The 24,490-nt window shown below is 47.0% G+C and overlaps 1 protein-coding gene across 1 annotated transcript; it reads right to left on the reverse strand.

Moving 5' to 3' along the window:
• Positions 1-28: 28 nt before the first annotated feature.
• Positions 29-23,032, reverse strand: LOC121548710 (trichohyalin). The gene is made up of 7 exons (XM_041860246.1): positions 22,832-23,032; positions 22,547-22,593; positions 22,325-22,418; positions 18,874-20,665; positions 18,539-18,686; positions 17,361-17,468; positions 29-500 (listed from the first exon to the last, which is right to left on the reverse strand). The coding sequence occupies exons 1-7, from the start codon at positions 22,878-22,880 to the stop codon at positions 417-419; spliced, it is 2,322 nt and encodes a 773-aa protein (XP_041716180.1). The 5' UTR covers positions 22,881-23,032; the 3' UTR covers positions 29-416.
• Between the last annotated feature and the right edge of the window lie 1,458 nt (positions 23,033-24,490).

A 24,490-nucleotide genomic window follows, 5' to 3' on the forward strand; every position in this document is an offset into this window, starting at 1 on the left:
CTGTGGTATTAAAATCCTGAGATACGTGTTAGAATAATTCATTTAATTAAATGCAGACTGAAGAAACAAACAAACAACCATTCAAAAGTTTGAACAAAACTGTTACGCATACTTTAAATATATAGAAATCTGGACAAATTAGCAAAGCATATATCTTTATACTATTATACTTATATATTATCTAATATAAACTAAACAGTCTCCATGCTGATTCTTTTGATAACATCAACATTTCACAGGTGCAAAGGTTAACACAGCAGAATCTGCGGCAAGGCTCTTAGATGTTTGTATGTTTTTTAGTCAGGAACGCTGACGGATCAGTCTACAGCTCTCTTTTTACTATTTTGTTACACAAGGTTAGCACACTGAGATAGTAGCTTAGCATCCCTGTCTGTCTGCCTCTGCCTGTCCTCTATCTAGTCACTCCTGTTCTCATTCATCTTCTGAGAGATTTTCTGTAGCTCCATGTCCATAGCTGCTATGTTCTCCAGCTCCTTCTCCTGAAAACACACAGACAGCATTATTACTGCTAAATACACTGAACAAAAATATAAACGCAACATGTAAAGTGTTGGTCCCATGTTTCATGAGCTGAAATAAAAGGTTAATGAAACTGGGTTTGCGCAACCAAAGAGTTTCTGCACAAACTGTCAGAAACCGTCTCAGGGATGCTCGTCTGCGTGCTCGTCGTCCTCACAAAGGTGTTGAGCTGACTGCAGTTCGGCGTCGTAACCAACTAGTGGGCTCACCTTTGATGGCCACTGGCACGCTGGAGAAGTATGCTCTTCACGGATTCATCCCGGTTTCAACTTTATCGGGCAGATGGCAGACACTGTGTATGACGTCGTGTGGGCGATGTTTGCTGATGTCAATGTTGTGAACAGAGGCCCCATTGTGGCAGTGGGGTTATGGAATAGGCAGGCATAAAACTACGTACAATGAACACAATAGCATTTTATCAATTCACAGAGATACCGTGAAGAGATCATGAGGTCCATTGTCATGACATTAATCCGCCTCCATCACCTCTTGTTTCAGCATGATAATGTACAGTCCCCATGTCGCAAGGATCTGTACACAATCCCTGGAAGCTGAAAATGTCCCAGTTCTTCCATGACCTGCATACTCACCAGACATCAACCATTGAGCATTTTTGGGATGCTCTGGATCGACCTGAATGACAGCGTGTTCCAGTTCCCGACAATATCCAGGAACTTCGCACAGCCATTGAAGAGGAGTGGGACAACATTCTACAGGCCACAATCAACAGTCTCATCATGAGGCAAATGGTGGTCACACCAGATACTGACTGGTTTTCTGATCCACGCCCCTACCTTTTTTTAAAGGTATCTCTGACCAACAGATGCATATCTGTATTCCCAGCCATGTAAATCCATAGATTCGTGCCTAATTTATTTATTTTAATTTCCTTATATGAACTGTAACTCAGTAAAATCTTTGCAATTGTTACATGTTGCGTTTATTTTTGTTCAGTGTAGCTTCATTTTGGCCTCTATCCAAGGAAGAAAGAACACATTGGTAATAGTGTGAAACCTCACAAAACAGCATTTATTGTGTGCATTGATCCCTTCTGTCAAAGTGCAAGCCCTTCAATTAAACCCCTTGCTCTTGGAATCTGACTATCCCCTTAATTAGCCACTACTTTCCCTGGATCTTAAAACAGTCAATAGTGTAGATATTCCCACTACCGGAGTCCCATTGTAGGGGATGCTGCTGCAGTGTAGTCTGAAGACTGTCAGGATGAAAAAGAATACCCTAGAGTCATCCTTTCTCCCCCCTCCCCATTGTATTTCTTCGATCCAGAGCAAGTGGCATGATAGAGAGTTTATACCCGGGCCGGCCACTATCAGCTCTAATAGGGGTGGGTTGTGAGGGGATGTAATAACTTAGGTTTTGGTGCAATCGCTGCTGCAGCCAATAAAACCATGGGAGCAAGAGAGGGAGAGAGAGAGGAAAAATTGTAACATTCTTCTCTGCAGCTAGATGCACATTCTCAAAACCTGTCATTTTATTGCTTGCAGATGAATCCCACAGTGCAGAGGACACCATTTCTTTCAGGGACACACATCTCTTGTTTAGCCTACTATCTCTCATCACTTTGAAGACTGTCAGTGCCAAAGAACAATGAGTTGCAGAATAATATATTCATTACATTATTAATTTGCTTTGTGAGCCACCTCCACTATCTAGCAGGACATGCTTGGCGTCAAAGGGGGCCTTTCTCTTTATGCATTTGTACCTACGCTCATTCACACACAGGCTGTTTCCGTTGTAGAATATCAAGGCTCATTTTGAGTTGTGAAGCCTCAACCAGAGCCAGGTCTCCTAGAGATAAGCATATGGCTTCTGCATGGTTATGTAGAAGAGAGGGTAGAGTCTCTTCCCACAGCAGACTACAGAGAGGGTAGAGTCTCTTCCCACAGCAGACTACAGAGAGGGTAGTCTCTTCCCACAGCAGACTACAGAGAGGTTAGAGTCTCTTCCCACAGCAGACTACAGAGAGGTTAGAGTCTCTTCCCACAGCAGACTAGAGAGAGGGTAGTCTCTTCCCACAGCAGACTACAGAGAGGTTAGAGTCTCTTCCCACAGCAGACTACAGAGAGGGTAGTCTCTTCCCACAGCAGACTACAGAGAGGTTAGAGTCTCTTCCCACAGCAGACTACAGAGAGGTTAGAGTCTCTTCCCACAGCAGACTACAGAGAGGTTAGAGTCTCTTCCCACAGCAGACTATAGAGAGGTTAGAGTCTCTTCCCACAGCAGACTACAGAGAGGGTAGAGTCTCTTCCCACAGCAGACTAGAGAGAGGGTAGTCTCTTCCCACAGCAGACTACAGAGAGGTTAGTCTCTTCCCACAGCAGACTACAGAGAGGTTAGAGTCTCTTCCCACAGCAGACTACAGAGAGGTTAGAGTATCTTCCCACAGCAGACTACAGAGAGGTTAGAGTCTCTTCCCACAGCAGACTACAGAGAGGTTAGAGTCTCTTCCCACAGCAGACTACAGAGAGGTTAGAGTATCTTCCCACAGCAGACTACAGAGAGGTTAGAGTCTCTTCCCACAGCAGACTACAGAGAGGTTAGAGTCTCTTCCCACAGCAGACTACAGAGAGGTTAGTCTCTTCCCACAGCAGACTACAGAGAGGTTAGAGTCTCTTCCCACAGCAGACTACAGAGAGGTTAGAGTCTCTTCCCACAGCAGACTACAGAGAGGTTAGAGTCTCTTCCCACAGCAGACTAGAGAGAGGGTAGTCTCTTCCCACAGCAGACTACAGAGAGGTTAGAGTCTCTTCCCACAGCAGACTACAGAGAGGTTAGTCTCTTCCCACAGCAGACTACAGAGAGGTTAGAGTCTCTTCCCACAGCAGACTACAGAGAGGTTAGAGTCTCTTCCCACAGCAGACTACAGAGAGGGTAGAGTCTCTTCCCACAGCAGACTACAGAGAGGTTAGAGTCTCTTCCCACAGCAGACTACAGAGAGGTTAGAGTCTCTTCCCACAGCAGACTACAGAGAGGGTAGAGTCTCTTCCCACAGCAGACTACAGAGAGGTTAGAGTCTCTTCCCACAGCAGACTACAGAGAGGTTAGAGTCTCTTCCCAAAGCAGACTACAGAGAGGTTAGTCTCTTCCCACAGCAGACTACAGAGAGGTTAGAGTCTCTTCCCACAGCAGACTACAGAGAGGTTAGAGTCTCTTCCCAAAGCAGACTACAGAGAGGTTAGAGTCTCTTCCCACAGCAGACTACAGAGAGGTTAGAGTCTCTTCCCACAGCAGACTAAAGAGAGGGTAGTCTCTTCCCACAGCAGACTACAGAGAGGTTAGAGTCTCTTCCCAAAGCAGACTACAGAGAGGGTAGAGTCTCTTTCCACAGCAGACTACAGGGAGGTTAGAGTCTCTTCCCAAAGCAGACTACAGAGAGGGTAGAGTCTCTTCCCACAGCAGACTACAGAGAGGTTAGAGTCTCTTCCCACAGCAGACTACAGAGAGGTTAGAGTCTCTTCCCCACAGCAGACTACAGAGAGGGTAGAGTCTCTTCCCACAGCAGACTACAGAGAGGTTAGAGTCTATTCCCACAGCAGACTACAGAGAGGTTAGAGTCTCTTCCCACAGCAGACTACAGAGAGGGTAGTCTCTTCCCACAGCAGACTACAGAGAGGTTAGAGTCTCTTCCCACAGCAGACTACAGAGAGGTTAGAGTCTCTTCCCACAGCAGACTACAGAGAGGTTAGAGTCTCTTCCCACAGCAGACTAGAGAGAGGGTAGTCTCTTCCCACAGCAGACTACAGAGAGGTTAGTCTCTTCCCACAGCAGACTACAGAGAGGTTAGTCTCTTCCCACAGCAGACTACAGAGAGGTTAGAGTCTCTTCCCACAGCAGACTACAGAGAGGTTAGAGTCTCTTCCCACAGCAGACTACAGAGAGGGTAGAGTCTCTTCCCACAGCAGACTACAGAGAGGTTAGAGTCTCTTCCCACAGCAGACTACAGAGAGGGTAGAGTCTCTTCCCACAGCAGACTACAGAGAGGTTAGAGTCTCTTCCCACAGCAGACTACAGAGAGGTTAGAGTCTCTTCCCAAAGCAGACTACAGAGAGGTTAGTCTCTTCCCACAGCAGACTACAGAGAGGTTAGAGTCTCTTCCCACAGCAGACTACAGAGAGGTTAGAGTCTCTTCCCAAAGCAGACTACAGAGAGGTTAGAGTCTCTTCCCACAGCAGACTACAGAGAGGTTAGAGTCTCTTCCCAAAGCAGACTACAGAGAGGGTAGAGTCTCTTTCCACAGCAGACTACAGGGAGGTTAGAGTCTCTTCCCAAAGCAGACTACAGAGAGGGTAGAGTCTCTTCCCACAGCAGACTACAGAGAGGTTAGAGTCTCTTCCCACAGCAGACTACAGAGAGGTTAGAGTCTCTTCGCAAAGCATACTACAGAGAGGTTAGTCTCTTCCCACAGCAGACTACAGAGAGGTTAGAGTCTCTTCCCACAGCAGACTACAGAGAGGGTAGAGTCTCTTCCCACAGCAGACTACAGAGAGGTTAGAGTCTATTCCCACAGCAGACTACAGAGAGGTTAGAGTCTCTTCCCACAGCAGACTACAGAGAGGTTAGAGTATCTTCCCACAGCAGACTACAGAGAGGTTAGAGTCTCTTCCCACAGCAGACTACAGAGAGGTTAGAGTCTCTTCCCACAGCAGACTACAGAGAGGTTAGAGTCTCTTCCCACAGCAGACTACAGAGAGGTTAGAGTCTCTTCCCACAGCAGACTACAGAGAGGTTAGAGTCTCTTCCCACAGCAGACTACAGAGAGGTTAGAGTCTCTTCCCACAGCAGACTACAGAGAGGTTAGAGTCTCTTCCCACAGCAGACTACAGAGAGGTTAGAGTCTCTTCCCACAGCAGACTAGAGAGAGGGTAGTCTCTTCCCACAGCAGACTACAGAGAGGTTAGAGTCTCTTCCCACAGCAGACTACAGAGAGGTTAGTCTCTTCCCACAGAAGACTACAGAGAGGTTAGAGTCTCTTCCCACAGCAGACTACAGAGAGGTTAGAGTCTCTTCCCACAGCAGACTACAGAGAGGGTAGAGTCTCTTCCCACAGCAGAATACAGAGAGGTTAGAGTCTCTTCCCACAGCAGACTACAGAGAGGGTAGAGTCTCTTCCCACAGCAGACTACAGAGAGGTTAGAGTCTCTTCCCACAGCAGACTACAGAGAGGGTAGAGTCTCTTCCCACAGCAGACTACAGAGAGGTTAGAGTCTCTTCCCACAGCAGACTACAGAGAGGTTAGAGTCTCTTCCCAAAGCAGACTACAGAGAGGTTAGTCTCTTCCCACAGCAGACTACAGAGAGGTTAGAGTCTCTTCCCACAGCAGACTACAGAGAGGTTAGAGTCTCTTCCCAAAGCAGACTACAGAGAGGTTAGAGTCTCTTCCCACAGCAGACTACAGAGAGGTTAGAGTCTCTTCCCACAGCAGACTAAAGAGAGGGTAGTCTCTTCCCACAGCAGACTACAGAGAGGTTAGAGTCTCTTCCCAAAGCAGACTACAGAGAGGGTAGAGTCTCTTTCCACAGCAGACTACAGGGAGGTTAGAGTCTCTTCCCAAAGCAGACTACAGAGAGGGTAGAGTCTCTTCCCACAGCAGACTACAGAGAGGTTAGAGTCTCTTCCCACAGCAGACTACAGAGAGGTTAGAGTCTCTTCCCACAGCAGACTACAGAGAGGGTAGAGTCTCTTCCCACAGCAGACTACAGAGAGGTTAGAGTCTATTCCCACAGCAGACTACAGAGAGGTTAGAGTCTCTTCCCACAGCAGACTACAGAGAGGGTAGTCTCTTCCCACAGCAGACTACAGAGAGGTTAGAGTCTCTTCCCACAGCAGACTACAGAGAGGTTAGAGTCTCTTCCCACAGCAGACTACAGAGAGGTTAGAGTCTCTTCCCACAGCAGACTAGAGAGAGGGTAGTCTCTTCCCACAGCAGACTACAGAGAGGTTAGAGTCTCTTCCCACAGCAGACTACAGAAAGGTTAGTCTCTTCCCACAGCAGACTACAGAGAGGTTAGAGTCTCTTCCCACAGCAGACTACAGAGAGGTTAGAGTCTCTTCCCACAGCAGACTACAGAGAGGGTAGAGTCTCTTCCCACAGCAGACTACAGAGAGGTTAGAGTCTCTTCCCACAGCAGACTACAGAGAGGGTAGAGTCTCTTCCCACAGCAGACTACAGAGAGGTTAGAGTCTCTTCCCACAGCAGACTACAGAGAGGTTAGAGTCTCTTCCCAAAGCAGACTACAGAGAGGTTAGTCTCTTCCCACAGCAGACTACAGAGAGGTTAGAGTCTCTTCCCACAGCAGACTACAGAGAGGTTAGAGTCTCTTCCCAAAGCAGACTACAGAGAGGTTAGAGTCTCTTCCCACAGCAGACTACAGAGAGGTTAGAGTCTCTTCCCAAAGCAGACTACAGAGAGGGTAGAGTCTCTTTCCACAGCAGACTACAGGGAGGTTAGAGTCTCTTCCCAAAGCAGACTACAGAGAGGGTAGAGTCTCTTCCCACAGCAGACTACAGAGAGGTTAGAGTCTCTTCCCACAGCAGACTACAGAGAGGTTAGAGTCTCTTCGCAAAGCATACTACAGAGAGGTTAGTCTCTTCCCACAGCAGACTACAGAGAGGTTAGAGTCTCTTCCCACAGCAGACTACAGAGAGGGTAGAGTCTCTTCCCACAGCAGACTACAGAGAGGTTAGAGTCTATTCCCACAGCAGACTACAGAGAGGTTAGAGTCTCTTCCCACAGCAGACTACAGAGAGGTTAGAGTATCTTCCCACAGCAGACTACAGAGAGGTTAGAGTCTCTTCCCACAGCAGACTACAGAGAGGTTAGAGTCTCTTCCCACAGCAGACTACAGAGAGGTTAGAGTCTCTTCCCACAGCAGACTACAGAGAGGTTAGAGTCTCTTCCCACAGCAGACTACAGAGAGGTTAGAGTCTCTTCCCACAGCAGACTACAGAGAGGTTAGAGTCTCTTCCCACAGCAGACTAGAGAGAGGGTAGTCTCTTCCCACAGCAGACTACAGAGAGGTTAGAGTCTCTTCCCACAGCAGACTACAGAGAGGTTAGTCTCTTCCCACAGCAGACTACAGAGAGGTTAGAGTCTCTTCCCACAGCAGACTACAGAGAGGTTAGAGTCTCTTCCCACAGCAGACTACAGAGAGGGTAGAGTCTCTTCCCACAGCAGACTACAGAGAGGTTAGAGTCTCTTCCCACAGCAGACTACAGAGAGGGTAGAGTCTCTTCCCACAGCAGACTACAGAGAGGTTAGAGTCTCTTCCCACAGCAGACTACAGAGAGGGTAGAGTCTCTTCCCACAGCAGACTACAGAGAGGTTAGAGTCTCTTCCCACAGCAGACTACAGAGAGGTTAGAGTCTCTTCCCAAAGCAGACTACAGAGAGGTTAGTCTCTTCCCACAGCAGACTACAGAGAGGTTAGAGTCTCTTCCCACAGCAGACTACAGAGAGGTTAGAGTCTCTTCCCAAAGCAGACTACAGAGAGGTTAGAGTCTCTTCCCACAGCAGACTACAGTGAGGTTAGAGTCTCTTCCCACAGCAGACTAAAGAGAGGGTAGTCTCTTCCCACAGCAGACTACAGAGAGGTTAGAGTCTCTTCCCAAAGCAGACTACAGAGAGGGTAGAGTCTCTTTCCCACAGCAGACTACAGGGGAGGTTAGAGTCTCTTCCCAAAGCAGACTACAGAGAGGGTAGAGTCTCTTCCCACAGCAGACTACAGAGAGGTTAGAGTCTCTTCCCACAGCAGACTACAGAGAGGTTAGAGTCTCTTCGCAAAGCATACTACAGAGAGGTTAGTCTCTTCCCACAGCAGACTACAGAGAGGTTAGAGTCTCTTCCCACAGCAGACTACAGAGAGGTTAGAGTCTATTCCCACAGCAGACTACAGAGAGGTTAGAGTCTCTTCCCACAGCAGACTACAGAGAGGTTAGAGTATCTTCCCACAGCAGACTACAGAGAGGTTAGAGTCTCTTCCCACAGCAGACTACAGAGAGGTTAGAGTCTCTTCCCACAGCAGACTACAGAGAGGTTAGAGTCTCTTCCCACAGCAGACTACAGAGAGGTTAGAGTCTCTTCCCACAGCAGACTACAGAGAGGTTAGAGTCTCTTCCCACAGCAGACTACAGAGAGGTTAGAGTCTCTTCCCACAGCAGACTACAGAGAGGTTAGAGTCTCTTCCCACAGCAGACTACAGAGAGGGTAGAGTCTCTTCCCACAGCAGACTACAGAGAGGTTAGAGTCTCTTCCCAAAGCAGACTACAGAGAGGTTAGAGTCTCTTCCCACAGCAGACTACAGAGAGGTTAGAGTCTCTTCCCACAGCAGACTAAAGAGAGGGTAGAGTCTCTTCCCACAGCAGACTACAGAGAGGTTAGAGTCTCTTCCCAAAGCAGACTACAGAGAGGGTAGAGTCTCTTTCCCACAGCAGACTACAGGGGAGGTTAGAGTCTCTTCCCCAAAGCAGACTACAGAGAGGGTAGAGTCTCTTCCCACAGCAGACTACAGAGAGGTTAGAGTCTCTTCCCACAGCAGACTACAGAGAGGTTAGAGTCTCTTCGCAGCAGCATACTACAGAGAGGTTAGTCTCTTCCCACAGCAGACTACAGAGAGGTTAGAGTCTCTTTCCACAGCGGACTACAGAGAGGGTAGAGTCTCTTCCCACAGCAGACTACAGAGAGGTTAGAGTCTCTTCCCACAGCAGACTACAGAGAGGTTAGAGTCTCTTCCCAAAGCAGACTACAGAGAGGTTAGAGTCTCTTCCCACAGCAGACTACAGAGAGGTTAGAGTCTCTTCCCACAGCAGACTACAGAGAGGGTAGAGTCTCTTCCCACAGCAGACTACAGAGAGGTTATAGTCTATTCCCACAGCAGACTACAGAGAGGTTAGAGTCTCTTCCCACAGCAGACTACAGAGAGGTTAGAGTATCTTCCCACAGCAGACTACAGAGAGGTTAGAGTCTCTTCCCACAGCAGACTACAGAGAGGTTAGAGTCTCTTCCCACAGCAGACTACAGAGAGGTTAGAGTCTCTTCCCACAGCAGACTACAGAGAGGTTAGAGTCTCTTCCCACAGCAGACTACAGAGAGGTTAGAGTCTCTTCCCACAGCAGACTACAGAGAGGTTAGTCTCTTCCCACAGCAGACTACAGAGAGGTTAGAGTCTCTTCCCACAGCAGACTACAGAGAGGTTAGAGTCTCTTCCCACAGCAGACTACAGAGAGGGTAGAGTCTCTTCCCACAGCAGACTACAGAGAGGTTAGAGTCTCTTCCCACAGCAGACTACAGAGAGGTTAGAGTCTCTTCCCACAGCAGACTACAGAGAGGGTAGAGTCTCTTCCCACAGCAGACTACAGAGAGGTTAGAGTCTCTTCCCACAGCAGACTACAGAGAGGTTAGAGTCTCTTCCCAAAGCAGACTACAGAGAGGTTAGTCTCTTCCCACAGCAGACTACAGAGAGGTTAGAGTCTCTTCCCACAGCAGACTACAGAGAGGTTAGAGTCTCTTCCCAAAGCAGACTACAGAGAGGTTAGAGTCTCTTCCCACAGCAGACTACAGAGAGGTTAGAGTCTCTTCCCACAGCAGACTAAAGAGAGGGTAGTCTCTTCCCACAGCAGACTACAGAGAGGTTAGAGTCTCTTCCCAAAGCAGACTACAGAGAGGGTAGAGTCTCTTTCCACAGCAGACTACAGGGAGGTTAGAGTCTCTTCCCAAAGCAGACTACAGAGAGGGTAGAGTCTCTTCCCACAGCAGACTACAGAGAGGTTAGAGTCTCTTCCCACAGCAGACTACAGAGAGGTTAGAGTCTCTTCCCACAGCAGACTACAGAGAGGGTAGAGTCTCTTCCCACAGCAGACTACAGAGAGGTTAGAGTCTATTCCCACAGCAGACTACAGAGAGGTTAGAGTCTCTTCCCACAGCAGACTACAGAGAGGGTAGTCTCTTCCCACAGCAGACTACAGAGAGGTTAGAGTCTCTTCCCACAGCAGACTACAGAGAGGTTAGAGTCTCTTCCCACAGCAGACTACAGAGAGGTTAGAGTCTCTTCCCACAGCAGACTAGAGAGAGGGTAGTCTCTTCCCACAGCAGACTACAGAGAGGTTAGTCTCTTCCCACAGCAGACTACAGAGAGGTTAGTCTCTTCCCACAGCAGACTACAGAGAGGTTAGAGTCTCTTCCCACAGCAGACTACAGAGAGGTTAGAGTCTCTTCCCACAGCAGACTACAGAGAGGGTAGAGTCTCTTCCCACAGCAGACTACAGAGAGGTTAGAGTCTCTTCCCACAGCAGACTACAGAGAGGGTAGAGTCTCTTCCCACAGCAGACTACAGAGAGGTTAGAGTCTCTTCCCACAGCAGACTACAGAGAGGTTAGAGTCTCTTCCCAAAGCAGACTACAGAGAGGTTAGTCTCTTCCCACAGCAGACTACAGAGAGGTTAGAGTCTCTTCCCACAGCAGACTACAGAGAGGTTAGAGTCTCTTCCCAAAGCAGACTACAGAGAGGTTAGAGTCTCTTCCCACAGCAGACTACAGAGAGGTTAGAGTCTCTTCCCAAAGCAGACTACAGAGAGGGTAGAGTCTCTTTCCACAGCAGACTACAGGGAGGTTAGAGTCTCTTCCCAAAGCAGACTACAGAGAGGGTAGAGTCTCTTCCCACAGCAGACTACAGAGAGGTTAGAGTCTCTTCCCACAGCAGACTACAGAGAGGTTAGAGTCTCTTCGCAAAGCATACTACAGAGAGGTTAGTCTCTTCCCACAGCAGACTACAGAGAGGTTAGAGTCTCTTCCCACAGCAGACTACAGAGAGGGTAGAGTCTCTTCCCACAGCAGACTACAGAGAGGTTAGAGTCTATTCCCACAGCAGACTACAGAGAGGTTAGAGTCTCTTCCCACAGCAGACTACAGAGAGGTTAGAGTATCTTCCCACAGCAGACTACAGAGAGGTTAGAGTCTCTTCCCACAGCAGACTACAGAGAGGTTAGAGTCTCTTCCCACAGCAGACTACAGAGAGGTTAGAGTCTCTTCCCACAGCAGACTACAGAGAGGTTAGAGTCTCTTCCCACAGCAGACTACAGAGAGGTTAGAGTCTCTTCCCACAGCAGACTACAGAGAGGTTAGAGTCTCTTCCCACAGCAGACTACAGAGAGGTTAGAGTCTCTTCCCACAGCAGACTACAGAGAGGTTAGAGTCTCTTCCCACAGCAGACTAGAGAGAGGGTAGTCTCTTCCCACAGCAGACTACAGAGAGGTTAGAGTCTCTTCCCACAGCAGACTACAGAGAGGTTAGTCTCTTCCCACAGCAGACTACAGAGAGGTTAGAGTCTCTTCCCACAGCAGACTACAGAGAGGTTAGAGTCTCTTCCCACAGCAGACTACAGAGAGGGTAGAGTCTCTTCCCACAGCAGACTACAGAGAGGTTAGAGTCTCTTCCCACAGCAGACTACAGAGAGGGTAGAGTCTCTTCCCACAGCAGACTACAGAGAGGTTAGAGTCTCTTCCCACAGCAGACTACAGAGAGGGTAGAGTCTCTTCCCACAGCAGACTACAGAGAGGTTAGAGTCTCTTCCCACAGCAGACTACAGAGAGGTTAGAGTCTCTTCCCACAGCAGACTACAGAGAGGTTAGTCTCTTCCCACAGCAGACTACAGAGAGGTTAGAGTCTCTTCCCACAGCAGACTACAGAGAGGTTAGAGTCTCTTCCCAAAGCAGACTACAGAGAGGTTAGAGTCTCTTCCCACAGCAGACTACAGAGAGGTTAGAGTCTCTTCCCACAGCAGACTAAAGAGAGGGTAGTCTCTTCCCACAGCAGACTACAGAGAGGTTAGAGTCTCTTCCCAAAGCAGACTACAGAGAGGGTAGAGTCTCTTTCCACAGCAGACTACAGGGAGGTTAGAGTCTCTTCCCAAAGCAGACTACAGAGAGGGTAGAGTCTCTTCCCACAGCAGACTACAGAGAGGTTAGAGTCTCTTCCCACAGCAGACTACAGAGAGGTTAGAGTCTCTTCCCACAGCAGACTACAGAGAGGGTAGAGTCTCTTCCCACAGCAGACTACAGAGAGGTTAGAGTCTATTCCCACAGCAGACTACAGAGAGGTTAGAGTCTCTTCCCACAGCAGACTACAGAGAGGGTAGTCTCTTCCCACAGCAGACTACAGAGAGGTTAGAGTATCTTCCCCACAGCAGACTACAGAGAGGTTAGAGTCTCTTCCCACAGCAGACTACAGAGAGGTTAGAGTCTCTTCCCACAGCAGACTAGAGAGAGGGTAGTCTCTTCCCACAGCAGACTACAGAGAGGTTAGAGTCTCTTCCCACAGCAGACTACAGAGAGGTTAGTCTCTTCCCACAGCAGACTACAGAGAGGTTAGAGTCTCTTCCCACAGCAGACTACAGAGAGGTTAGAGTCTCTTCCCACAGCAGACTACAGAGAGGGTAGAGTCTCTTCCCACAGCAGACTACAGAGAGGTTAGAGTCTCTTCCCACAGCAGACTACAGAGAGGGTAGAGTCTCTTCCCACAGCAGACTACAGAGAGGTTAGAGTCTCTTCCCACAGCAGACTACAGAGAGGTTAGAGTCTCTTCCCAAAGCAGACTACAGAGAGGTTAGTCTCTTCCCACAGCAGACTACAGAGAGGTTAGAGTCTCTTCCCACAGCAGACTACAGAGAGGTTAGAGTCTCTTCCCAAAGCAGACTACAGAGAGGTTAGAGTCTCTTCCCACAGCAGACTACAGAGAGGTTAGAGTCTCTTCCCAAAGCAGACTACAGAGAGGGTAGAGTCTCTTTCCACAGCAGACTACAGGGAGGTTAGAGTCTCTTCCCAAAGCAGACTACAGAGAGGGTAGAGTCTCTTCCCACAGCAGACTACAGAGAGGTTAGAGTCTCTTCCCACAGCAGACTACAGAGAGGTTAGAGTCTCTTCGCAAAGCATACTACAGAGAGGTTAGTCTCTTCCCACAGCAGACTACAGAGAGGTTAGAGTCTCTTCCCACAGCAGACTACAGAGAGGGTAGAGTCTCTTCCCACAGCAGACTACAGAGAGGTTAGAGTCTATTCCCACAGCAGACTACAGAGAGGTTAGAGTCTCTTCCCACAGCAGACTACAGAGAGGTTAGAGTATCTTCCCACAGCAGACTACAGAGAGGTTAGAGTCTCTTCCCACAGCAGACTACAGAGAGGTTAGAGTCTCTTCCCACAGCAGACTACAGAGAGGTTAGAGTCTCTTCCCACAGCAGACTACAGAGAGGTTAGAGTCTCTTCCCACAGCAGACTACAGAGAGGTTAGAGTCTCTTCCCACAGCAGACTACAGAGAGGTTAGAGTCTCTTCCCACAGCAGACTAGAGAGAGGGTAGTCTCTTCCCACAGCAGACTACAGAGAGGTTAGAGTCTCTTCCCACAGCAGACTACAGAGAGGTTAGTCTCTTCCCACAGCAGACTACAGAGAGGTTAGAGTCTCTTCCCACAGCAGACTACAGAGAGGTTAGAGTCTCTTCCCACAGCAGACTACAGAGAGGGTAGAGTCTCTTCCCACAGCAGACTACAGAGAGGTTAGAGTCTCTTCCCCACAGCAGACTACAGAGAGGGTAGAGTCTCTTCCCACAGCAGACTACAGAGAGGTTAGAGTCTCTTCCCACAGCAGACTACAGAGAGGGTAGAGTCTCTTCCCACAGCAGACTACAGAGAGGTTAGAGTCTCTTCCCACAGCAGACTACAGAGAGGTTAGAGTCTCTTCCCAAAGCAGACTACAGAGAGGTTAGTCTCTTCCCACAGCAGACTACAGAGAGGTTAGAGTCTCTTCCCACAGCAGACTACAGAGAGGTTAGAGTCTCTTCCCAAAGCAGACTACAGAGAGGTTAGAGTCTCTTCCCACAGCAGACTACAGAGAGGTTAGAGTCTCTTCCCCACAGCAGACTAAAGAGAGGGTAGTCTCTTCCCACAGCAGACTACAGAGAGGTTAGAGTCTCTTCCCAAAGCAGACTACAGAGAGGGTAGAGTCTCTTTCCACAGCAGACTACAGGGAGGTTAGAGTCTCTTCCCAAAGCAGACTACAGAGAGGGTAGAGTCTCTTCCCACAGCAGACTACAGAGAGGTTAGAGTCTCTTCCCACAGCAGACTACAGAGAGGTTAGAGTCTCTTCGCAAAGCATACTACAGAGAGGTTAGTCTCTTCCCACAGCAGACTACAGAGAGGTTAGAGTCTCTTCCCACAGCAGACTACAGAGAGGGTAGAGTCTCTTCCCACAGCAGACTACAGAGAGGTTAGAGTCTATTCCCACAGCAGACTACAGAGAGGTTAGAGTCTCTTCCCACAGCAGACTACAGAGAGGTTAGAGTATCTTCCCACAGCAGACTACAGAGAGGTTAGAGTCTCTTCCCACAGCAGACTACAGAGAGGTTAGAGTCTCTTCCCACAGCAGACTACAGAGAGGTTAGAGTCTCTTCCCACAGCAGACTACAGAGAGGTTAGAGTCTCTTCCCACAGCAGACTACAGAGAGGTTAGAGTCTCTTCCCACAGCAGACTACAGAGAGGTTAGAGTCTCTTCCCACAGCAGACTACAGAGAGGTTAGAGTCTCTTCCCACAGCAGACTACAGAGAGGGTAGAGTCTCTTCCCACAGCAGACTACAGAGAGGTTAGAGTCTCTTCCTAAAGCAGACTACAGAGAGGTTAGAGTCTCTTCCCACAGCAGACTACAGAGAGGTTAGAGTCTCTTCCCACAGCAGACTAAAGAGAGGGTAGAGTCTCTTCCCACAGCAGACTACAGAGAGGTTAGAGTCTCTTCCCAAAGCAGACTACAGAGAGGGTAGAGTCTCTTTCCACAGCAGACTACAGGGAGGTTAGAGTCTCTTCCCAAAGCAGACTACAGAGAGGGTAGAGTCTCTTCCCACAGCAGACTACAGAGAGGTTAGAGTCTCTTCCCACAGCAGACTACAGAGAGGTTAGAGTCTCTTCGCAAAGCATACTACAGAGAGGTTAGTCTCTTCCCACAGCAGACTACAGAGAGGTTAGAGTCTCTTCCCACAGCGGACTACAGAGAGGGTAGAGTCTCTTCCCACAGCAGACTACAGAGAGGTTAGAGTCTCTTCCCACAGCAGACTACAGAGAGGGTAGAGTCTCTTTCCACAGCAGACTACAGGGAGGTTAGAGTCTCTTCCCAAAGCAGACTACAGAGAGGGTAGAGTCTCTTCCCACAGCAGACTACAGAGAGGTTAGAGTCTCTTCCCACAGCAGACTACAGAGAGGTTAGAGTCTCTTCGCAAAGCATACTACAGAGAGGTTAGTCTCTTCCCACAGCAGACTACAGAGAGGTTAGAGTCTCTTCCCACAGCGGACTACAGAGAGGGTAGAGTCTCTTCCCACAGCAGACTACAGAGAGGTTAGAGTCTCTTCCCACAGCAGACTACAGAGAGGTTAGAGTCTCTTCCCAAAGCAGACTACAGAGAGGTTAGAGTCTCTTCCCACAGCAGACTACAGAGAGGTTAGAGTCTCTTCCCACAGCAGACTACAGAGAGGGTAGAGTCTCTTCCCACAGCAGACTACAGAGAGGTTATAGTCTATTCCCACAGCAGACTACAGAGAGGTTAGAGTCTCTTCCCACAGCATACTACAGAGAGGTTAGAGTATCTTCCCACAGCAGACTACAGAGAGGTTAGAGTCTCTTCCCACAGCAGACTACAGAGAGGTTAGAGTCTCTTCCCACAGCAGACTACAGAGAGGTTAGAGTCTCTTCCCACAGCAGACTACAGAGAGGTTAGAGTCTCTTCCCACAGCAGACTACAGAGAGGTTAGAGTCTCTTCCCACAGCAGACTAAAGAGAGGTTAGAGTCTCTTCCCACAGCAGACTACAGAGAGGTTAGAGTCTCTTCCCACAGCAGACTACAGAGAGGTTAGAGTCTCTTCCCACAGCAGACTACAGAGAGGGTAGCGTTTCTTCCCACAGCAGACTACAGAGAGGTTATAGTCTATTCCCACAGCAGACTACAGAGAGGTTAGAGTCTCTTCCCACAGCAGACTACAGAGAGGTTAGAGTATCTTCCCACAGCAGACTACAGAGAGGTTAGAGTCTCTTCCCACAGCAGACTACAGAGAGGTTAAGGTCTCTTCCCACAGCAGACTACAGAGAGGTTAGAGTCTCTTCCCACAGCAGACTACAGAGAGGTTAGAGTCTCTTCCCACATTAGACTACAGAGAGGTTAGAGTCTCTTCCCACAGCAGACTACAGAGAGGTTAGAGTCTCTTCCCACAGCAGACTACAGAGAGGTTAGAGTCTCTTCCCACAGCAGACTACAGAGAGGTTAGTCTCTTCCCACAGCAGACTACAGAGAGGTTAGAGTCTCTTCCCACAGCAGACTACAGAGAGGTTAGAGTCTCTTCCCACAGCAGACTACAGAGAGGTTAGAGTCTCTTCCCACAGCAGACTACAGAGAGGTTAGAGTCTCTTCCCACAGCAGACTACAGAGAGGTTAGAGTCTCTTCCCAAAGCAGACTACAGAGAGGTTAGAGTCTCTTCCCACAGCAGACTACAGAGAGGTTAGAGTCTCTTCCCAAAGCAGACTACAGAGAGGGCAACATCCAATTTTGGACCGATTCATCATTTTCCTGGCTTGCAAAAGGTTTTCTTACTTCAAAACAAAAACAGGATTTTGGTGTCTGTTTATAAGAGCATAAAACATCCAAAACCTTGTGATATGTCATCTTTCAAGAGATCTTATCTGACAAGTTGAAGAGGATGCTTACGATATGGTAATTCACCATTTAATTGTTCTGTGTCATGTCATGTTTCGTAAAGGTTATTTGTGATGCTCAAATGTTACCTCCTCTGGGGTTAGAGATAAACTCTTCTTCTTTTCCTCCTCCGCCGGTTCTGATTGACTGGCCAGCTGGGGATCCTTATAGGTCAGCAGCTTCGCCAGTTCCTCCATCTTTGCCAATCAAATCACATCACACTTTAGTGTATTAAAACATCTCTGTACAATTAACAATCAAAATAAACCATTGATAAGCATAACGATAGATTAATATAGGTCCCGATTTAAATGACGTGTAGCTCGTAAAGGCTTCAGAAAGCCTTCATAAACGCTACATAAATGTGTCACAAATCATCTATAACTGTATGTCATGCGCTATAAAGGGATCATAAATGTGGCATAACTGTGTGACATTACCACCAATGTCAAATATGACATAAACCTGTGCTTTATAAAAGGTGGCATAAGCACCGCTTAATAAAGGCTTTATAAATCATATTAAATTGAGGCTTCACAAAGCATTTATAACCTTGTCATGCATCTTGGTAGAGCATTGCAATGCCAGGATAGTGAGTTCGATTGCCGAGACCACCCATACATAAAAATGTATGCATGTATGACTGTAAGTCGCTTTGGATAAAAGCGTCTGCTAAATTGTGTATATTATATTACTCTAAAACATTTATAGGATGGCCCACCTCTTTCCCTAATGAAGGCCAAGTTTTATGTGTTGGTCCAGTAGACGTTCCGTGCATTTGGGCGGTGTCTTGGAACGAGATTAGGTGTAATGTGACTAACATGACTTCACTTTGGAGCGTGTTAAATCCTTCAGCACAACATGTCACCCTTTATAAAGCACAGGTATATATCATATTTGACATTTGGTATTTGGTATCTTATTAGGATCCCCATTACCTGTTGAAAAAGCAGCAGCTACTCTTCCTGGGATCCACGACATTGGTGATTATGTCACACAGTTATGCCACATTTATTAACCCTTCATAAAGCATGACATACAGTTATAGAGGCTTTGTAGCACATTTATGTAGTGCTTATAAAGGCATTGTGAAGGCTTTATGAAGCCTTTATAAGCTGAACGTGATTTAAAGTAGGACCTTAATATATAAATGATTAAAGAACAATAAAAGTGATTGAAAAAATCATGAAATAGCTCAAACTATACAAACTAATACAGCAGTAGTCCAGTCTAACAAGGTATGTTATAATAGGTTGTACATAGAAACCTTATGCGATGGTGTGTGTGGCTCTGTACTTCTCTTCCACCAGGCGGGGTGGTAGTATCCTCTGTAAGCCCATGGAGTACGTTTCTCATACACCTCGCCCTCCCCCAGGAAACGACTCTCCACCTCACTCCTCTTCTCCGCCAGGTATCTGTCACACAAACACCAGCACAACTTATGCTCAGGGCCGGTTTCCCGGACACAGATTAAGCCAAGTCCTTGGTCTCAAAAGCATGTGTCTAAAATGTCCTTTGGTAACATTTTTATGGTTGAAGATTTATAGCCTGGAAAACAGTTTCTGAAAGGAAAATATATGAATACATAGATACAGTACATACCTCAGAGCCTCCTGCCTATCCCTCTCTCTCTCCTCCTCCTCCTCCTCCTCGGCATCTCCGTGCCTCTTCTCCTCCTCGTGTTCATTGGAATCGCTCCTTCGTTCCTCTTCTTCCTCCTCTGAGGAATCCCCATTGCGTTTGTGATGCTTCTTGTGGTGGTACCTGTGAGTTGGTTTCCAAATCCTCTTCTCTCTGTCATCCTCATCCTCCTCTCTCTTCTCCTTTTCATCTCCCAGACTCCAGGACTCTTGGCTGCGTTCCTCATCTGGCTCTTCTCTCACTTCCTCTAAACCCTCTTCATCTCGTTTGTGGTGTTTCTTTGGGGTGTACCGATAGGTAGGCCTATATCTCTTCTCCTTCTCATTGCCCAGGCTCCAGGATTCCTGACTACGTTCCTCATCTGGCTCTTCTCTCTCTTCTCTCTCTTCCTCTAAACCCTCTTCATCTCGTTTGTGGTGTTTCTTTGGGGTGTACCGATAGGTAGGCCTATATCTCTTCTCCTTCTCATTGCCCAGGCTCCAGGATTCCTGACTACGTTCCTCATCTGGCTCTTCTCTCTCTTCCTCTAAACCCTCTTCATCTCGTTTGTGGTGTTTCTTTGGGGTGTACCGATAGGTAGGCCTATATCTCTTCTCCTTCTCATTGCCCAGGCTCCAGGATTCCTGACTACGTTCCTCATCTGGCTCTTCTCTCTCTTCCTCTAAACCCTCTTCATCTCGTTTGTGGTGTTTCTTTGGGGTGTAACGATAGGTAGGCCTATATCGCTTCTCCTTCTCATTGCCCAGGCTCCAGGATTCCTGACTACGTTCCTCATCTGGCTCTTCTCTCACTTCCTCTAAACCCTCTTCATCTCGTTTGTGGTGTTTCTTTGGGGTGTACCGATAGGTAGGCCTATATCGCTTCTCCTTCTCATTGCCCAGGCTCCAGGATTCCTGACTACGTTCCTCATCTGGCTCTTCTCTCTCTTCCTCTAAACCCTCTTCATCTCGTTTGTGGTGTTTCTTTGGGGTGTACCGATAGGTAGGCCTATATCGCTTCTCCTTCTCATTGCCCAGGCTCCAGGATTCCTGACTACGTTCCTCATCTGGCTCTTCTCTCACTTCCTCTAAACCCTCTTCATCTCGTTTGTGGTGTTTCTTTGGGGTGTACCAATAGGTAGGCCTATATCTCTTCTCCTTCTCATTGCCCAGGCTCCAGGATTCCTGACTACGTTCCTCATCTGGCTCTTCTCTCTCTTCCTCTAAACCCTCTTCATCTCGTTTGTGGTGTTTCTTTGGGGTGTACCGATAGGTAGGCCTATATCTCTTCTCCTTCTCATTGCCCAGGCTCCAGGATTCCTGACTACGTTCCTCATCTGGCTCTTCTCTCTCTTCCTCTAAACCCTCTTCATCTCGTTTGTGGTGTTTCTTTGGGGTGTACCGATAGGTAGGCCTATATCTCTTCTCCTTCTCATTGCCCAGGCTCCAGGATTCCTGACTATGTTCTTCGTCCGGGTCTTCTCTCACTTCCTCAGAAACCTCCTCATCACGTTTGTGATTGGGTTTCTTATGATGATACCTGTGCGTTGGTTTCCAAATCCTTTTCTCCTTCTCGTCGTTGAGGTCCCATGACTCCTGGCTGCGGTCTTCGTCCTCAGGTGTCTCTCTCTTCTCCTCCACAGACTTCAGGAGGGCCTCGATGTCTTTCACGTTGGCCCCTGGAACCTCAGGCTCAGGTTCAGGACCTTTGCCCTCCTCTTCATGGGTCTGCACCTCATCATTTTTCTTCTCCACAGGAGCAGCATGTTGGACACCTGTACAGGAGATGGAAAGAGAAGAGACACTCAAAGGGCATTCAATAGTGTATTGACAATATCCACAGTTTCTACTACTCTGTCATTGTCTAATGTTGTCCAATTCAAGCCCCGCTCTGCAAGTTCCCCCTCAATTAAAACATTACAGAGACAGAAGAGCTACTCAGAGGCACTGCCACTTTTGTTCCAGCCCTGCACTGACACCTGATTAAACTAATCAGCTACTCATAGACCCTTGATTAGTTAATTTAGGTGACCATTGTAAAATGGCACTCAACAGTGTAGGGAGAAAGCCCAGGCATTATCTGTCTCCCATAGTGGCATATTTAAATTCAGCTAAGTAGAATTTACATCAATACAGAAGCGAATGCTAATCTAGGTTACTGGCTCCCGTGTAGCTCAGTGGTAGAGCATGGCGTTTGCAACGCCAGGGTTGTGGGTTCGTTTTCCATGGGGGGCCAGTATGAAAAATGTATGCACTCACTAACTGTAAGTCGCTCTGGATAAGAGCGTCTGCTAAATGACAAATGTAGGTTTCTCTATTCATATCTCCTCAGCTGGTTGCCAGGTTGTAGCTCTACATCTCTATTCTCTGTGGTAGCCTCAGCTGGTTGCCAGGTTGTAGCTCTACATCTCTATTCTCTGTGGTAGCCTCAGCTGGTTGCCAGGTTGTAGCTCTACATCTCTATTCTCTGTGGTAGCCTCAGCTGGTTGCCAGGTTGTAGCTCTACATCTCTATTCTCTGTGGTAGCCTCAGCTGGTTGCCAGGTTGTAGCTCTACATCTCTATTCTCTGTGGTAGCCTCAGCTGGTTGCCAGGTTGTAGCTCTACATCTCTATTCTCTGTGGTAGCCTCAGCTGGTTGCCAGGTTGTAGCTCTACATCTCTATTCTCTGTGGTAGCCTCAGCTGGTTGCCAGGTTGTAGCTCTCCATCTCTATTCTCTGTGGTAGCCGAAGCCTCACTGAGTCCTCTGACCTACAGCATTAACCCTGTGTAATATTACTGTCAAACGAGATGGTCCACTCCCGTCAAAATCTGTCCACGTGGCAATACAGCAATAAGCAGACCGATAAGCAGACCACCTGCCTTCCCGCCTTTGGGACAATGACTCCCATTGTTAGGGCTGGGACAAGACCATTTCGTCATTATATACAGTACTGGTATCTCTGGTTGTACTCATTCTTTCACCATCTCTGCCTCCAGTCAACATGGGGGCTGCATCTCAATAGTCTAAAGTGGCTTCATCTGCTCGTCTCCTTTCCTTAATTTCCATTGACATTACAGAGAAAGACAGGTGAAAGTGATTTATTGGTAGCATCACAGCAGACCAACATATTACATTTTAGTCATTTAGCAGATGCTCTTATGCAGAGCAACTTACAGTTAGTACATTAATATTAAGATAGCTAGGTGGGACAACCACATTTTTCCTCAATAAAGTAGCTATCAGCAAAGTCAGTGCTAGTGGAGGGGCAGGGGGCTAGTGAATCAAGTGCAAGTGTTCATTTATGAAAGGCAAGTGCAAGGTTCATTAACCCCAGTCTTGTAAACAAACACTTGCTTTCACAGTTTCTGAAATGATATGATGCTATCTTTTCACAATCCTTATTATATGCTGCTTTTGAAATACAACAACTAATCATGTAAAGACTACTTGCCTGCTTTGAGAATATCTTTGCATTCCTGATCCAGAGGGTGAGAGTCAGGTTTGGTGAGTGCTTTGGACAGGACCTCAACCAAGCACCGTGTTACCTGAAATACAGTAACCAACAACCTGTCACGATTCTCATTAAAGCATACAGTGCAATTTGCGTTATATAATAATGCTATTTCTTTTCAATTTGAGTTATTCAACAAGAGACAAAAAACATGTTCCGTACCACATCTTCTCGCTGTCGTTCTTTTCCAACGGGAAGTGATAGATGTTCTGTAAATTCGTGAGAAAATGGGTCAGAATGTGGTTCTGTGTTGAAAATAACTTCTCCATAACTATAGGGTATTACATTCCATTTAGTTTTGCAAAATAAATATTTGATACAGATGAGCAATTATAAAAACATTACTCTCACGCAGTGGCGCTCTCCGTAGTTCTGAAACACGTTACAGTACACGCAACCCCTACAGAACACGCACAATGAAACATTTTGAATTTACCCATAGCTTACCCGCAAAGAAAGACGCAACCACAACAAAAACAAACACAAGTTTCATCATGGAAGAATTAGAATATCTCCCCGTAGAAATGACATAAGAAAGAGCTGATAACTAAAGCAAAAACTCAAAACACAGCACCGCCAAGCCAGCTCCCGTTCTCCATCCGTCCGTATTGGAGCGGTTGTGTGGGTTCTGCTGCGGTAGCTGGACGCTTGTTGTCTGAGAAGTAGGGGGAGGCACACCATATATCAGGACTGAACTGATAGAGGTGTAGGAGGGATGTGGACGTCACCTGCGTCATTATTAGATTAGATCTTAATCAGATCTAATCTAATTAATGCTTAATCTTAATCAGATCCATCCAAATTAATGCTTGAGACAATAGCCTACAGCAAGATGTCAAAAGTATTTTTAATAAAGTTGTTTGAGGGATGCAACAACTGGCAACACAATTCTAAGCTGTGTCAGTGTGTTTACATCAGGCTAGTGGTCAGCAACACAGAATTGGGTGCAAAACAATACGTTTAATTTCATTAAAGAAAGGTTCAGGTCTGGGGGGGTCAAGTGCAAGTGTTAGTTTATGAAAGGCAAGTGCAAGGTTAATTAACCCAAGTTCTTGTAAACAAACACTGACATCATATTGCTTTCACAGCTGGGGAAGCCACAATATAAAGAAATACATATATTCCAATATGATGCTATCTTTTCACAATCCTCATTATATGCTGCTTTTGAAATACAACAACAACTAATCATGGAAGACAGAGTCCCCCAGTTACAGTAGTTTTCATCAATCTGAGCACAGTGATGCAATACTTCCATCATCTCTCTTTTGCTTAGGATATGTTTAAATATTTTAGCATAACCATCCCAACCCCCCTCCCCTGAGTGTGTAGAGGCAAGAGCTAAGTAAAACATAATCTCTTATACATTTCAGAGACACTATGTTCAGTATATAGCCAACCATCTGTGAGTAATTCATAGCTGTAGGCTATCAGAACATGCCATTTAAGTAAGCAGTAAATATTCTATAGGCGACAATAGTGCAGTAGGCAGGGTACACAATATTGCAGACATGTAGCCTAAAGAATGGCAATTGTAACTCAATAGTATTCAACAGCATTTGCTGATTCTAAAATGTTCATCTCCTTAATGTTTACCATTCATATTGTATGGAATGCCTGTTGACTGAGTTAATCTATTGATTTTCTCATATCTCATTCCGTTTCATCCAATATTGTATAAATTAGCCGACCAAACAAACTAGTGCAGTTTTTACAAATACACAGGAAGTCATGCTCTCAGCTCAAAGCATGCCTTTTTCTGGGATGTGAGGGCTGTCAGGACAGATAATGTTGTGAAAAAAAACAGAGCATTTAACAGAGAAGCATACATTATTCAGAGCTGGTTGGCAGGAGAAAGAGTGGGGGTTTGTAGTGATACTGTTTTGCTGGATATCTGATGATGATCTCTTGGTTTTCAATAGTTGAAGCCTCCTTTTTTACATATACTAACGGTTCTGCCAAGTCTGAATCTATATGGCACCAATATTACATTTTAAATTAATATCTAGGGCTTAAGAGAGGAGAGAGAGAGAGAGAGAGAGAGAGAGAGAGAGAGAGAGAGAGAGAGAGAGAGAGAGAGAGAGAGAGAGAGAGAGAGAGAGAGAG

This window comes from Coregonus clupeaformis, chromosome 33 (genome assembly GCF_020615455.1).
Source record: "Coregonus clupeaformis isolate EN_2021a chromosome 33, ASM2061545v1, whole genome shotgun sequence".
Lineage (NCBI taxonomy): Eukaryota > Metazoa > Chordata > Actinopteri > Salmoniformes > Salmonidae > Coregonus > Coregonus clupeaformis.

Bases quoted from the DNA above. Each gene is read 5' to 3' on its own strand.
- LOC121548710 (XM_041860246.1), bottom strand. From the start codon at position 22,880: ATGATGAAACTTGTGTTTGTTTTTGTTGTGGTTGCGTCTTTCTTTGCG. The intron at 18,687-18,873 runs GTATGTACTGTA...TTTGTGTGACAG, and splicing joins GATAGGCAGGAGGCTCTGAG to ATACCTGGCGGAGAAGAGGA. The intron at 17,469-18,538 runs GTTTCTATGTAC...TGATTGGCAAAG, and splicing joins CACACACACCATCGCATAAG to ATGGAGGAACTGGCGAAGCT.